At 42.6% G+C, this 15834-nt stretch overlaps 1 protein-coding gene across 5 annotated transcripts in view; it reads right to left on the bottom strand.

Moving 5' to 3' along the window:
* TFDP1 (transcription factor Dp-1) overlaps positions 1-14750 on the bottom strand; it is a 37671-nt gene extending 22921 nt beyond the window's left edge. For 2 of the 5 annotated variants that reach the window (XM_058018330.1, XM_058018334.1), the window contains exons 1-3: positions 14009-14138; positions 13131-13212; positions 699-765 (exon numbers count right to left, since the gene is read on the bottom strand). In XM_058018330.1, coding sequence (XP_057874313.1) covers positions 699-765; positions 13131-13142 — 79 coding nt within the window. In that variant the 5' untranslated portion in view covers positions 13143-13212; positions 14009-14138. Of the gene's footprint in view, positions 1-698; positions 766-13130; positions 13243-14008; positions 14139-14679 lie in introns of those variants that run through there. The other 3 variants (XM_058018333.1, XM_058018332.1, XM_058018331.1) reach the window with 3 other exon arrangements.
* Between the last annotated feature and the right edge of the window lie 1084 nt (positions 14751-15834).

Raw genomic sequence — 15834 nt, 5'->3', positions numbered from 1 at the left:
TCTCACTTTGGCAGCAGCCCTCCTGTAAGAAAACATGAAATGCAGTCTTCAAAGGCAGCATGATCAGTTTACAGGAGGGGTTACATGACACAGCTGTCCAGAGCTGCAGGGGCCTGGAACTCAGTGTCCCTTCTGCTTTTCCCCCAGCCATGCTAACTGGGACAGTGCACCTCCTAAGCTTAGGTACTCTCAGTTCTTTAGCTCACATATCAAATTCAAGTTCTAATTTGTATCTTGTGTTTTATTCAATTGCTTAGTGGCATTACATTATCATACATGCACAGGCATTATCTGCAAGACCAAAACAGTTCTGTTCACAATATATTCTGAGATAAGCTTGCAGGAGAGTGGATGCACTATCATAAAAACTGTCATAACCCATTTTAAACTTCTACCTCCCTGCATGTTTTTTTCATTTGCTAGCACACAGTGCCCCAAAGATGCTTCAGAACATCCTGGTCTTTATACTCCAACACAAGCTACACTAAGGAGATCACATGTAGGACAAACCACCACTGAAATGCACCTGTAGTTTTAAGACAATTATAAACCACAGCAAAACTACAGTTTGCTTAGTGATTCTATGACTTAAGAAAAACTTTACAAAAGCTATGCTAAGAAAGCAGCTTAAAGCCAGTAAAATGTATGACAACTAAAAATCAAGAAATGGAGAATCTTACTAAGAATTGTGTTCTTACCTTTTCCAGGACTTAGGTTTTGGTCTATAAACACCTTAAGCTCTCCATTGGCTTCAATTAGTCCAGCCTGTTAAAGAAACAACTTTTATTAATTTTTCAAACACAGATAGCCTTTTATTGGTAAAGATGAAAGGTATCTTACCAGCGGCCTCTACCACTCTCATTTTGTCACAAACCTCCACCATGTTTGGAGTATAGTACTTGTCAAATTTTAGGGTCTTGATTTTATAAATGCCACATTCTTTAGAGCAAGCAGAAAATAAGTGTTCACCAACTTTGCTATTTGTGTCCTAAGCTCTTACAGTGTGTATGCACTGTTTTAACAGACAACTGCAACTACTCCTTTCTCTCTGTAGATACTACTCACCTAATACACAAGGTAAAAACATTACAGCAAAAACAGCACAGGCAGTGGAGAGTCCCTGGGCCATTCTAATCAGGAAAAATATCATTAATAAGAAATATATTGAGCCTTTCAATTATTATTTTTTTAAAGACCAGAATACAAACCTCTAAAATTAAAAAAGCTATAGGGTGACATAAGGCTTACAAAGCCATCACCATCCTTTGAGAAGTCTCACAGTAGGGATTACTTTCAAAGTACTATTAATTGAATAGAGAACAGGATGCAGTAATTTCTTTGTACCAGCAGACAGAACAGTTCTGAAAAAAAACTTAATGAACACAGGACACACTGTTTCCATTTAGAAACAACAGCAAGAAAGTCAATACCTGTACTAAACCACAGTGTAGCATATGGAGTCCAGAGGCTGAAAAGTCCTGAGCTGCATTTTGTGCACAGCAGGTACACACAGGCTTCCTGACATCCCTGAGCAAGGATCAAGGGCTTTGCTGTCAGCCAAAGCAGCAAAACCTTCTCCATTACAAACAAGTCTACCTGAAGAGCCCGACTTGAGATCTGCCAGAAGTTTGGGAAAACAAGGAAGCCACTAGGTGATGCTGTGGAGCCACTGTTATCCAGGTATCTCAGACCAAGGATTTCCCACCAAAGACACAGAACTTTAGGAAACAGGAAACTTTCTCTCCTCAGTGAATGGGGAGAGAAGATGATGGAGCACAGGAGACAAGCTGGAATAAAGGCATAAAGAGCAGCGGCCTGTAATGGCATGGCAGCAATGAGGACCTGGACGCACAGAGAAACCGTAAGTGGGCAGAGAGCAGAAGGGATGGATGGAATGAAAAGCCTGTGGCAGTTCTGTCCTCCATTCCCCCCTCCTAAAAAGTAACACAATAACATCGTTTTAGAGAGGCTGCCACAACTTCTCAGTTGCTTCAGAACACTGCCTGTCCTCCTTGCCCACAGCAGGGATTTCTAAGACCCACTTGAACAGAGGACAGTTTTACCTCCCTGTTCCCAGGCACCAGAACTCTTTATAAGCCTCACTCTTTATCACACTCAACCACATAATTCAGAAAGGCAACAGACTACATCAGACACCTCCAAAGTAAAAGATATGAGACCAAAATTGTGTACAGAGATGTTATTAGGGCTAATGTGGCAGCATGACATTCCAGAACACTGGAACTCCATGGGAAAACATGAAGGAAAATTTTTGGCTAAGTGTTACCTTATGCTCCCATTCTATCTAAATTTCAAACCAGAAGTGTTAAACCACACAGAAAGTGCAGTCTCATTGTCATATTTCTTGCAATGCAGTACTTAAGTTTGTATTCCACAGCAGAAAGAGGCTTGTACTCAGGACACCTGCAAATTCTTCTTTCCATGAGAATAAATAATGATTATAAATGAGACTGGAAAAGCATTTCATATATTGTGGTTTTGATCAGAAAACCACCAAGAAAATGGCTATTTTAATCTGTAATGTCTTTCTTTTAAGCATATGAATTTAATAATTTTCAATTATTAAATCCATTCATTGGTTTAATATGCAAAGGCAAACCTGCACCAAGTGCTTGTCAGTTACAGTGATACTCCAAAACCAAATATTTAAGCTGTGATATACAGCAAATTCAAGTATTAATGCAAATCACTATTTCAGTAATTGAAATATTAGGCAATTCAGTAATCAACTACTTATTGGTTCCTTCCATTTTCTATTTATTTCAAATTAGAATGTCTCCAGTAGAATCTTTTTTATTCATTTGAAGTAAATGAACCAACATCATACTATCAAATAATCTCATAATCTTCAAGTCTTCTTCTTCATAATTAAAACATACAGTGAAAAAATATTACCCAAAACAATATGTAACTCCAAAAAACGTAATTTAATCTAGCATTACAAAGGTTCAGGTTAATGATACATGCCCTATACCATGCTTTTGTGAGACTGAAAGTACAAAAGTCACTGAAAAACTAGAGAACATTCAGGGAAAAACACCACACTTAATCAATAAAAGAAAACAATTTGGTAAAATTCAGAGAAAAGCAATCACTGGATAACAAGCAGGATCTCCTCAGGGACTGCAATACTAATGAGCAATACAGAGGTTACAGTTCCACCACCTTTCTTCCACTGTCTTAGTAAAGGTTCACCTCTAGCAGTTAAAATGGCACATATTCAACCCCTTTGTAAGCATACACCCAGAAAGACCCCAGAAAGCTATTGGGAAAGAAAACCATGAATCCCACAGCAAAACAGAGCCCCCAGCTGCTATTACTCATAGTGAAAACTCATTTCTAGTGAAAATTCTGTTATTCCAGCCCCAGTATGCTCTTCACACTTCTGAATATACTTCTAATTCTAAGGTGAGCAAAGCTTATCCCTGGTTGAAGGGACAAGTTTTGGTCAAAGAAAACTGAAAAGCAAAACTTCCTTCCCATACAGAATTCTGGGGTCTCTGTTCTGAAATGGAAACACTAGACAAAACATCTCTCTGCATGCATTTTGAGGACATTCTCCCTGTTTTTCAAGCCAGGTTATTTTGGAGGAAGCACCAGGATTACTCCCCTGGGACCCCTGTAGCACAGTGCCCAAGAGAAAGAAAATAGAGGAAAACATAACTATGGCTCCCATGCCATATATTATAGCTGCAGATTCACAATGAACCAAAAAAAAAAAAAAAAAAAAAGAAAAACCCAAAACGCCACCAAAACCAACACCCTCCCCCCGCAAAAACACCCACCCAGGAAAAAGTATTGGATTTTCCCCAATGGAAAGGTAACTTTCTGTCAGGAAGAGTTTAGACATCAAGGAAATTCTATTTTCTGATGAGAAAATACACTTAGTTTTTAGGCCTTATCAAGCTACTTGTAACAAGATATTTGGATTTTTACTATTTTCCTATGTATTTTTTGTATTCCACAGTTTCTTCTTATCTTCTCATGATCCTCAATCTCAAAATGTGTTACATCCTTCGACGGTGATCCTGGGGCTGCTTGAAATAATAATGCTCTTTACACCTGATTTTGGAGGCTTATTTAATGTATTCAGCTTCACAATTCAGCAAAGTTTTTCTCTTTGAAGACACACGTTGGCTATGTCTACTTCTCTACAGCTACAAAAAGAAACCCCTGAAACCCTAAACAGGCAACAGATACAGCCTTCATCCTTCACACACTGCAACAAAACCAACAATGATTTAAAAAAATTGCTCTTGACATCCAACACAGCATCGAAGCTGTAATAACTTAGTATCTTCCCACGGAGCACCAGGAAGGAGGGTGAAGCCCACTGACAAATCAGCAGATCTGGTAATTTGAACTGCAGAAGCCGTGGTGGGTTGGAGATCCCAACCATCACCAAGGTTTGCTCTCAGCTCATTGTTCAGAGCTCCCAGGAAAAAGAAATTAACTGAAGGGCTAAACATATAAAAAAATCACCTAAAGTTAGCTTTAGCCTGCTATGAGATCATCTGCAGTCCTAAGGACTGGGAAGTCTATTTCTGTTTTGTTTACAAGTGAAAACTGGAAAGCACTACAAGTGCCCTCAGCCTGAAAACCAGCAAACTGGGAAGTATCTTTTTGTTAGGACTGAAGTTAAACTGAAACAAAATTTTCTGAAGATGCAGAGATTTTCAGTCATTAAAAAATCCCTAAAGATTACAAGAGAATAATTTAGTATCTTACTAACAAGCTACTATTTGCAGTCTCTGAAGTTATGCACTAGAAAATCAACATCCTTACAACAAAAATATAATTTCTTCCACAATTTTCCAGCCTTGCAATTCAATTTGTTAATAAAAAGTGGCATCAAATTATTCACTGAACCTTTAAACTAAACAGGAAAATGTGCAAGGTGAATTTGGACTAAAGGACAAAGAACCTATAAAAGCAAGAAGTTTATCTGACAAAAACAAGACTGAATGAGTACATGTGCTGTGTGTATCAGATTTAACCCAAGAGGCACACTGCCCCACACTACTTCAAATAAGTATGGGGGGGAGAGAAGGGTGCTTTTGTGCCACAGAAATACCCCTTCTACCTTGCTCCTAAGTAATGAGCCCATTTTAAGAACACTACCTGAAAAAGGGCTGAAAGAAGAGCAAAAAGGGTAGAGATACATGAAAATAGAGGTATGTGCTGTAAGGGTAGAGATACATGAAAATAGAGGTATGTGCTTGATTCTCAAGACAGAAATTTTCAGTTGTTAACAGCAGATCAAACCCATAGAGCATGGAGGCACAGGACTGGGATTGACAAAGAGATCCAGGCGCCAAAGATACACAAACCGTTAAAGAATGGGAGTAAGAATGGGACAGTCTGAAAATGAGACAATTTTGGGACTGGCTGGAAAGACACAGAAAATGAGCTAGAAAATCAGATGGAAGATGGCAGAATTAGGAGTTGAGGTAGAGAAACTGTGAGTCACTGAAAAAGTACAGGCAAAACAACTGATGAGAACCTAAGAGAGCTTTAATGGAACAATGAGATCAAATCCTGTGAGAGGCAGGGAAGAACATGGGAAGTGGGAAAATGAACACAACCTAAACTACAGCTGAAAGGGGAAATAAGCTGGAACTCGGACAGAGAAGTTCTAAATAAATTAGGAAAGAAGTAAAGACAGCAGAATCAGAAAATGGAGGAATTGTGAAATAAAAGCATTTCCACCCAGAGCCTGTCAGGGCATTTGGTGCTGTTGGGTTGATGGTTGGACTTCTTGATCTTGGAGGTCTTTTCCAACCATAACAGTTCCACAATCTCATGACCAGGATGAAGCCTCTGCTGTCTACAGGCATTTGCAAAGCCAATGCAAACAAACACCCATCTTGTGCAAAACTGCAACTAACTCCATCCATGATGATCCCCCAGTCACTTTAAAGGCAACATGGCCAAAGGCTCCATGCCATGCCATTTTACCATGGGCTACTTTACTGACAATGCAGGGTTCCTTTTTTTGTTTGCATTATTTCAATATCAGGAAGCAACAGAAAATAAGCAAAGTTACAAAGTGGAACTGGAATAAAGCTTATAATCAGAAATAAACAACCTTATTTTAAGACTGCTTAAACAACCTTTATTCTTCTTTCATCCCTATCCATATGCAAATGTCATTTATAAGAAGATGATAATGAACAACTTTCCCCATTGGTTTCTCATCTCATGCAGGGACCAGAGCAAACGTGCTCTAGGAATGAAATATTATGCAACTACAAAAGATTGTTATGAGACATCCATTTCATTTTTTTTTTGCAAAAATTAAAGGGCAATCAAGATATTAAGTAGAGGAATATTGTAGAAAAGGGTAAAAAGTTCTTAAATTTAAAACATTTGGATTTCATTTGAAAATGAAGCCAGTGAGAACTATTCTTTACTGTATAAATTGCATAAAAACATTTGAAGTTGGGCTACAGGAGTTTGATTGTTCAAAATTCTGAGATGTGTTGTTTTACTGTGTTTTAGTAGCCTTTTTCTGGAACAGAGATAATCACATCACTTCCTCAGATCATGGCAGTATCTTCAAGATTAATGTGTCTGCCAACCACTCAGCAATGAGCTGCACCACAGAAATGAGCTTTCCAAAGAATATTTTTGAATTTTACCTTAACTATCAAGGCACAGCCAAAGCACTAAAACAAAGGTCTGGATACCACACAATTGTGAGGGCAAAAAGCTAAATACAGGCGAGAAGCTCAGTCAAACATTGTCGATACAGGCTCTGCTGATACTGCAAGTGAGCTGGACACTGAGCAGTACACAAAATGACACCCAAGGTCTCCTTTATTGCAGAATATGTCAAAACCATTAGCTTCTTGGCTTTTCTTTCTGACAAGAGCAACACATCCAAAATGCAGCAAAAATTAAATTAAGAACTCACTTAGAAGACCAGTCAAATGGTGGTCCTGTCCAGGCAGCCAACAGTTCAAAAACACCTCAAGAGTGAAAAGTCACTCCATGGTGTTGGTGTTGCTTCTCACAGTTATTCAATTGCTCAAGTGAACAACCCTTGCAAAATTTAAAGCTGATATCCCCAGACACTAACCATGAAGCTGTAAGAATGAAGCAGAATTGAATGTGAGACTCCTAGCGGTGAGTATGACATCAAAGCACTGCTTTTCCACTTTTACCACATAAATTAATAAGAAAATAAAATCATCATTAGTATCCTCCTGGACTAAATGACCACATGTGGAGGTACCAGCAGCAGCCACTTCCACAAGTACATCCTGCAACCACTCTAGGTTTGACCAAAAAGAGCAGCCAAACCAAGACTTCAGAGCAGCTTCTTCATCAGCACCTGAACCACAGCCAAAATCAACAAATAACATTGCACAGGACCCTTCCAGAGCCATTTGCCTCACCAACGTCCTTATCAGTGTCTTACAAGGCTGGAGTGGCCCACGGTGCAACTTTCAACCAAGTCTGTGTAACCAATAATGCAATACTGGAACCCTCAGCAAATGTAATGTAACACAAGCCAGAAGCATTTCTGGGGAACATGGACCACTGTCCATCCTTAAAATCAAGTTGTCTCCTACCTGAGAACTGTTTCAATACAGACAACATTTAGCAAAGGTTGATCCATTCCTCTTCCCACTCCTAATTAGCCATAATAAATCTCCATTAATAGATAATCACTCAGTCAAATGCAACCATTAAAACAACTGATTCCCAGCATAACTTAACTTCTAAAATCCGCATTTTTGTTGAGCCTGTTGCCATCATAGTGTAGTTATTAAGTAAAATACTGCAACATACCTATATCAAGCCACTACCATTAACTGGCACATACATTTAATAAAGTTTAACACTTACAGGCTACAAGAAAATGCGTCATTTAGATAAATAAATTGGCAAGGTGACAGGCAACTTCGGAGCTGCTATTTCCTAATTTTATAATACAAACCAACATAAGAAAACAACAGCTCTGACTGCATGCCTGGAATGTATAAAAGAGAGCCTAAAGATCACTTTCCTTTTGCCTTTTTTGACAAGGCAAATTAAAAAAATTAGCAACGTTCAAAATCCCAAACAGAGATGCCTTTTTAGATGACCTAATTTCGTAATATTATTTGATCACTAGTTTGCAAACTTCTGGACATGTTGGAACTCACTAAAGGCAAACAGAAGTAGATCAAGCTACTGAACTAAAATGATATCAAAGAAGGTGCATGACCACTTGAGATTCCTCAAAGACTTAACTTCTCTAGTCTGCCTCAACGAAATTTCCAGCACATAACCCAAAAATAAACATAAAAGGAAAAATGCATGCTGGTATTTTAAGAAAAGTCTGAAAAATGTTCTGAAGACTTCTCAATACTTTCTAGGGATTGAAAGTGCATCATGTAAAAAAGGTCAAAAATAAAGTGGTTTTCCTACTTCCACTGGGTTCTTGTTTTCATCCCAAACTCAAATTTTTTAGACTTGCTCAAGATTGATGTAGAAACATCACATGGCAGTTACTAAAAAGTACAACTTCTGTGGTGTTCTGGCAAAAAAAAATAATACAAAAGCACAGATTGTGACTTTCCACAAAAACAGCAGCCCTATTAACCTAACTAGCAAAACTGTGTGAAGAAACCAGCTTGCTGTGGGTTTTTCTAAATTGTCTTTGAACAAAATATTAGTAATACTGTGAAATAAATTCACTAAATTAAGCTACATACCTGAATGTATACTGAATAGTTAACTGAAGTAAACCACCAGCATTAATTCCCACATCTGTACATCTCTTAAACAGTAATGTCAGATCAGGTAATGAACTTTTTGCACTTTTTATGGTGTGTCCTCATATTTCCACATCTTCACAGGGCTTTCTTTGCAAAACTGGATATATCTGCCATATCTACTACTCAGTAAGATTCATGCAAGTACCATAAAAACTAAAGAGACACAGTAATTTTTATACAAACTAGGGATCAAGAGAAAAATCTCTCATAAAATAATTCAAGCAAAAGATGACAGTAGAACATAATTTTTTAGAATAAATTTAAAAAATCTAATTTTAGAACAAGCAGTTCCAAAGCCAACACTACTGTCAGTTACCTATGAAACAGTAACTCAAGAACAATTCTCAAGAAAGGTATTTTAGTCTGTGAGAAATTCTGAAGGCTAACAGTGGTATGTTGGTTTCAAGTTTTTCAATGTTTTTTTCCAACTTCAAGTTCTCTGCGCACAATTTATTTTTACATGGCTTGAAGCAGTCCATCCACTAATGGTGGACAGAAACAATCACAAACGACACAACTAGATAAGAATATTTAATTTATATGACTCATAGGAGAACAGAAGGAACCATACTGATCCCTTTTGTCTAGCCCCTTTCTCTTCAATTTTCACTATAACACCATGCACTAGACCATCCTCAATGACAGATCCAGTTCCTGCAAGTGGTTGTATTAAGAGTACAGAAATTTGGCAGAAAATAAACTCCACTATTCCTGCCTTTCTTCTCCTATGTAACACTGAGTCTTGGAGAAAAGATCCACAAGTTTGTCTTTCCCTATGGCTCCTTGAGAGGCCCCAACAGTTCAGCAGTGTCAGAAGTAACTGAGGGGAGAAACATGGTCACCACAAGTTGGATCTTCAGCCATTCTACAGAAGCTGGTCCTTTAATGGTGAAAGGCACATTAACCAATACTACTAAAAAAAGTATTTAACATCTTAATTTACAGATAATTCTCAGCAAATAACTGATTATAGCTGAATACAAAAGTGGCCAGAAAGCAGTGTGGAAGCAGGAAAAAAATTAATGTGTCAAATTTGCTTTCTTGCTACAGTAATTCCTTTTACTTCATTCAGTGCAGCATCCTGGCTAGTTTTAGGCATCCGAGGGTGGACAGGTGACCATTGCACACAGGGAACTGCTTTCCCCCCACCTATTACCCCCATGAATCCAGTAAGGAGAACAAGCAGACTGAGGACCTTGGCTGCACATTTGGCTCCTTCAGTTCCTGCCTGGAAGGTGCCACATTTGTAAGTAGTGGAAGAGCTCACAGGAGATGAGACAAACTCAGAGCAACACTGATTAACCAGAAAGAGGAGTTCTGCCTAAGATGGAGTCTCTGGAGACTGCCCATATGCAATGACCAAGAAACTTCCCACACAGTGCAAATGTAGATGTAAAACTGTACCAAAACCTACTGACCTCAACTTGTCACCCAGACTCTGAAAAGCAATGCAATGATCCCACTCTCAAGGTATCCAAGTCCCTGAGATACAGCAATTGCTCTTCTCCTGTCCACACCTATTTTTGATTTTTTTTTTCTTTTCTTTTTTTTTTTTTTTTTTTTTTTTTTTTTTATTGCACAAACAGTAAAGTCTTTCTAGGAACTAAGATGTCCTGAATTGAATGTGAAATACCACATCTGCCTAATTCTGTTAGAACTGCTTCTTAGCTGCACTGGTGCTCATAAACTCAAAAATGGCTGTGCTTATTGCTATTACCAGATCACACTTCTTTTTTTTGTCCTTTATCTTTACTGCACTTCAGATACCCTACCCAAAACATAAACTGATATACCCATGGATACTTTAACCTTCACAAGCCAGTATTTCTTTTTACATTACCACTTTTCAAGTTATCCAGCTACAACATTATGATTATGCACGTAAACTCCACCAGCAGGCTCTTAATTAAGGTGCTATGTATGAATGAATCCTTTTCCCCCCACCTCATAGCTTCCTGACTACTGCTGAGGAAATCAAAGTATTTTGCATAAAACCCCAAAATATAAATGAAAAAAAAAATTAAAATCAATGTTTTGCTTCTTATTTTCTCTTGATTGTATGCTCTGCAAAGCATTAGAGAGATACATTTTAAAGTAATACTTCCCAGAATTTAGAGACCTGGACCATATAGTTCATAAACATTATTTTGCTAGCTTATCTGATCACTACTTTTGCAATTCTTTAATACTTTATAAGGGATGCACACCTCAGCTGCAATCCAGGCTGGAGCACCCTGAACATGCCTGGCCATGGAAATGCCACCTGAAGTCCAGACTTAGGGCTGTAGCAGCACAGCCCTTCCCACAGTTTAGCCACCTCAGCTCTGCTGAGAAAAAGGGAAGGAAGGGGCAGGAGCAATCATCAACTATGCCATCTTCTTCACCACTTCATCTCACAGTTAGAGCACTGGATGGGTGACATGGCAGAACCACAAGCCATTCATCACAGCAATATTTTCACATCAGAATGTTTAAATTTACAGCAACACGGGTTTTCAGAGACTCAGTGCCCAGTAATTTAGTGATACTGTCTGTATCATGCTGAATTCCATTATTCTGCTTGAAAAAGAACTTGGACTTTGAACAAAAATATGGAAATATATCTCTTCCCTTCTGAAAACTAAAATAAGTGTTATACCAATTAACATCTCTCTCTTATAGCATTAAACCACAATTCATAGGGCCCATATTCAGACCTAGAAATTTAAAACTTCCCAACACTCACTACACATTTTAGGTGTCATGTAATGGTGGGTACAGTCTGCAAAAAGGTAAGCAGTTCATATTTCTTCCCTGAGGCAGGTTTGAAGTATATGTAGATGTTTTTAAGAACAGGTTAGACAATATTCAGTTAAGATTTCATACCCTTTCTAGCTACCCTGCTCCAGTGCTCAAGTACACTTAAAATTTTGCCTAAAACCTGACCTAGATTTTCATTTTTCCAAATTCAGTTGATTACTTCTTTAATAAATATATCGAAAGCAATTTCTTTTTGGATCTGTAGCACCTTCTCTCATTTCTTAAGTTTACTATGAGGTTGGTTATTCCTTCCTTTCTTCCTTAATTACTCTCTTTCCTAGAATAAGCTAGATCTTTCAAAAATAAGGTTTGTTCTTAAACATCTCATTCTCACTTAGATCTAGCAGGACATTCATCTGTATTTCCAGGTGCTAGCAACTCTTCACTTAGGTGATCTCTCTCCCAAAAGCTAATATTAAAGCAAATGCACTTTGGTATCTCAATTACTTTGAACTGTTTCAATTTCACCTCCTAGTCTAACACACTCCACTTTCGTTTTCTTCCCGCTTATATGGCCTATCATTCCCTGAACTCTGCTATCTGTCATGTACTTGGCCACCCTTATCTCTTGCAGGCAAGCTTTCAGTGACTACGTAGGTCTGGTTGCTTCTCCACACATTAAGATGTTTTTCAGCTGAACTGCTAGAATTCCCTACAGGATTATTTTTTAAACCAATCACTCTTTCATGGAAATCCCTGCTATTTGAGGGCTGCAATACTCCACATTAGGCTGCAACCTGCTGTCTAACTCAGTGAGTTGTGTCACTCTTCTTTAGCTTGCATGCTGTTGTTTTTTAGGGGTTTTGGGTTTTTTTTGAAAGGGGAGATATGGTCTAATTTGAATACAGACTAGTATATTATCTTATTTTCAATAAGAAAACATGAAAACCTGTTATATTAGGTATGAACAATGACTGACATCTTAAAGGCAGAATAAACTGGAATTTTTTTAATGAGTACTGGAAGAGGTGAAGAACAAACATGCTCCATGAGGCAGGTCACAGAATCGAAGCTGCCAACCTTAACGACAGCAGCAATGGAAATCTATGGTGAAAGTTCCCAAAGCTGATTTTTACGGACACTAACGAGCATCTTTTGGTAGACAGAGATAAACAATGAATGCATATGGAGAATGAACCATCTTCCCTCAAATGTCTGATGCCTTCCTGAACTCAAGAAAGGACACGTTAGTTGACAATGGTAGTCAAGACAGCCTTGCCATCTGAACAACACGTGCTGGGTTTTTTCCAATCCAATCCAAACCCAAGTTCTTTCAGTGTTCAATATGAAAGCACATAATGACAACGGCCCAAGTACTGTTATTAGCATAGGGAATTCTCAAGATTAATCACTCTGAAAAAATGGCAGCAGATCTGAAGCTGGTTTACGCTGTCTACAGGAAAACAGCCTAGGCTTGATGCACAGCGTAGATAAAGTTCCACATATTCATTAATGCCAGCTATTATAAAGCATGACCCCATTTGCTTTTGTTAATAAAAACATTTTATGCACCCACATTGTATGTGCTGCAAATATACTTACATCTTTTGCCATGTTACCAAAGACTAAAAACCAGTCGTCTTAAAATCTTGATGGCTGCAGGACACAGGGACAATGCTATTTTCTGGAAAGCAGAAAGCAAAGACAGCACCAGCTATAAAAAATGAAAGGAGGGAAAGTTTTTACAATTGAAATTATTGAATACTACCAAGTACAATTTAGGTTTCTTTTTGAAAAAAGCCCACGTTTTTAAAAAGGGAAAAGTTTCCCATCATCACCTTTTCGTCCCTGGAGCCCCACGCTCACGTGTGGGGGGCACTCCTTTCCCGACGGCGGGGGAGAGCCGTGCCCGGGCAGAGCGAGCCCTTCCCCCGCCCGTGCCCGATCCCACGCGAGGCCGGTCCCTGTCCAGCTGCGCCCCTTCCAGCACCGAGCGCGGGCACGAGCACGGCCTCCTGCTCCTCCCCACCCCCATTTCCAGCAGCAGGCACAAGTAGGCCCCAGGGGCAGCTCCCCCCGGGGCCTTCCAGCCCCGCTTTTCTCCTCCTCCTCCTCGCCGGCGGACGGGCCGCGGCCGCACCGGGCGCCACAGACCGGCGGCCGCCCCTGCGCCCCGGGCACCCCGCGCCCGCCCGCGCCCCCCGACCGGGGCCTCACCGCCCAGGCAGAGCCCTGAGCCCCGCGCCGCCTCCCCCCGGCAGCGAGGGGCCGCGCTAATCGCCTCGGCGGCGGCGGGGGCGCGGGCAAGGGGGGACGCGCCCGGCGGCACCGCCGGCGGCCGCGGGGGGAAGGGGCGGCGGGCGGAGTGCGGGTCCGCGCCGTCCCCATCCCCATCGCGCCCGACCATCCGCCGGCGGCGCCCCCGCCGCCGTCCCACGCAAGCCCCGGTGCTCCCATCCTCGGGCGCGGGCTGCCCGCACCTGAGCGGCCGAAGGCAGAGAGAGCCGGCTCCATCCCCCGCCGCCGCCCCGAGACAGGGACCCGGAGCGCGGAGCGGGAGCACCCCCCGCCCGCCGCCGCCGCGCTGCTGCCGCCGCTTCTGCTGCTGCCGCTGCGGAGGCGCCCGACTGCACATGTGCGGCGGCTGCGCGGGCCTGGCGGGAGGGGGCAGGGGCGGGGGGAGGCGGCGGGACACCGACATCGGCAGCCCGGGAACAGGGGAGGGAAGCGGGGAGGGAGGAGAGGGCACCGGCAGGGACCGCCTTCCCCCCCCGCGCTCCGGGGGAGGGGGTGCAGGCAGAAGAGGCGGCGGGGCAAGAGGGTCTCCCCCGGCGGGCTGTCACTTCCCAGCGCTCCTCTGCCCCCGCCGGCCGCCAGCCTGCCAGCCCGCGGGGCTCCCGGCCGGCCGCCCCCGCACGCCGTGGCCCCGCACGCCGCGGCCCCGCACACCTGCCCAGCGCCGCTGCCGCCGAGGGGCTGCCGGCGGGAATGGGGGCGATGCGGGTAAACGAGGGGGAAGAGCGAGCGCAGCGCTGTCCCCCCACCCTCACACGGACCCTGCGCGCGCGACCCCGCCACTCTTCCCCTGTCTCTTCTTTTTTTTCTTTTTTTTTTTTAATAAAATTAAAAAAAAAAAAAAATTGAAACTTACACTTTTGTGCGTCCCCCTGACGCTGCGCGCTGACGTCACGGGCGCGGCGCGCCTCGCACGGGCACACGCGGAGCGGCCAAGCCAACCCGCCCGCCCGCCGCTCCAAGGCGCGGAGGGAGCCGGGCATGGAGCATGCGCGGGATTTTCGCGCCTTCTTCCGACTCCCCGCCCGCCCCGCGGTGCCGCGCGGTGCCCGCGGGCGCGGAGCGGGACCCGGCCGGGCAGGGCCGTGCGGTTTGGTTGCCACAACATCCTGCTGCCAGCGCTTCCTCATCGCCCTCTGTCCGGCCGTTAGTCGAGCAAAGTTTCGCTTGCAGCGATCGTTGCTAAAATTAGGGATTTTGTGGTAATCCAAGCGAAAGTTTTCCTTCGGGCGGTTGCAGCTCTTAACCTTGCGCCCAAAACTAAAAAGCACCTCGGGGCGCTGCAGCCTCTGCGAGCAATGACGACCGCAGGAACAGAGCATGTTAGCGAGGGTTATGTGATGTAATTACATCGTTGTCCTGTAAGTTTTGGGGAAAAAACCCCAAAAGCTGCAGCGTTGCTGGGGGGCTGCAAAGGCAGAGCCGTAATAGGGGGAATTGCGGGAGAGCAAGGAAAGCTCCAGAGTCGTGCGGCTCACAGGGTGGATGCAAGGCTGCTCGATGGGGAGGGAGGAAGCTACACACAGTTCTGCACGGTACAAGGTTGCTCATAACGCAACGAAGAGGGGAGCAGGAAGTAAGAGGCTCGTCCTTTCGCTAAATTCATGCTGCTTCCTGGGAACGAAGGCTAGCTGGGAATAGAACACACCACCGCAGAGCCGCTACATTGCCGGAGCAGACAAACCCAGCAGAGAGGGTGCTGGAGGAGATGCTTTTCACGAGTCCACGAGATTCGCATTCATTTTTACATCTCTGTTGTTTGGTTTGTTTTTTGTTTTTTTTTGTAAGACGTTGAATTGTTGTGCTTTACAGTGATAATGAAACACTACGTTCATTTTCCTGATAAATAGCAATCTTTGGATTTTTTAATAACAATGCCCCCCTCTTTCCCCTTCCCCCTCCCCCGCCCCCCGTGCTGCTCTAGGTTATAACCCCATTTCTTCATTCCTCTTGATTAAGCTTGAAGGCATTTGCCATCGAAGAAAGAAGGTGATAATGAAATTGTGTTTGT

This window comes from Melospiza georgiana, chromosome 2, assembly GCF_028018845.1.
Source record: "Melospiza georgiana isolate bMelGeo1 chromosome 2, bMelGeo1.pri, whole genome shotgun sequence".
Lineage (NCBI taxonomy): Eukaryota > Metazoa > Chordata > Aves > Passeriformes > Passerellidae > Melospiza > Melospiza georgiana.
This window is presented reverse-complemented; position numbering and strand designations above follow the sequence as displayed.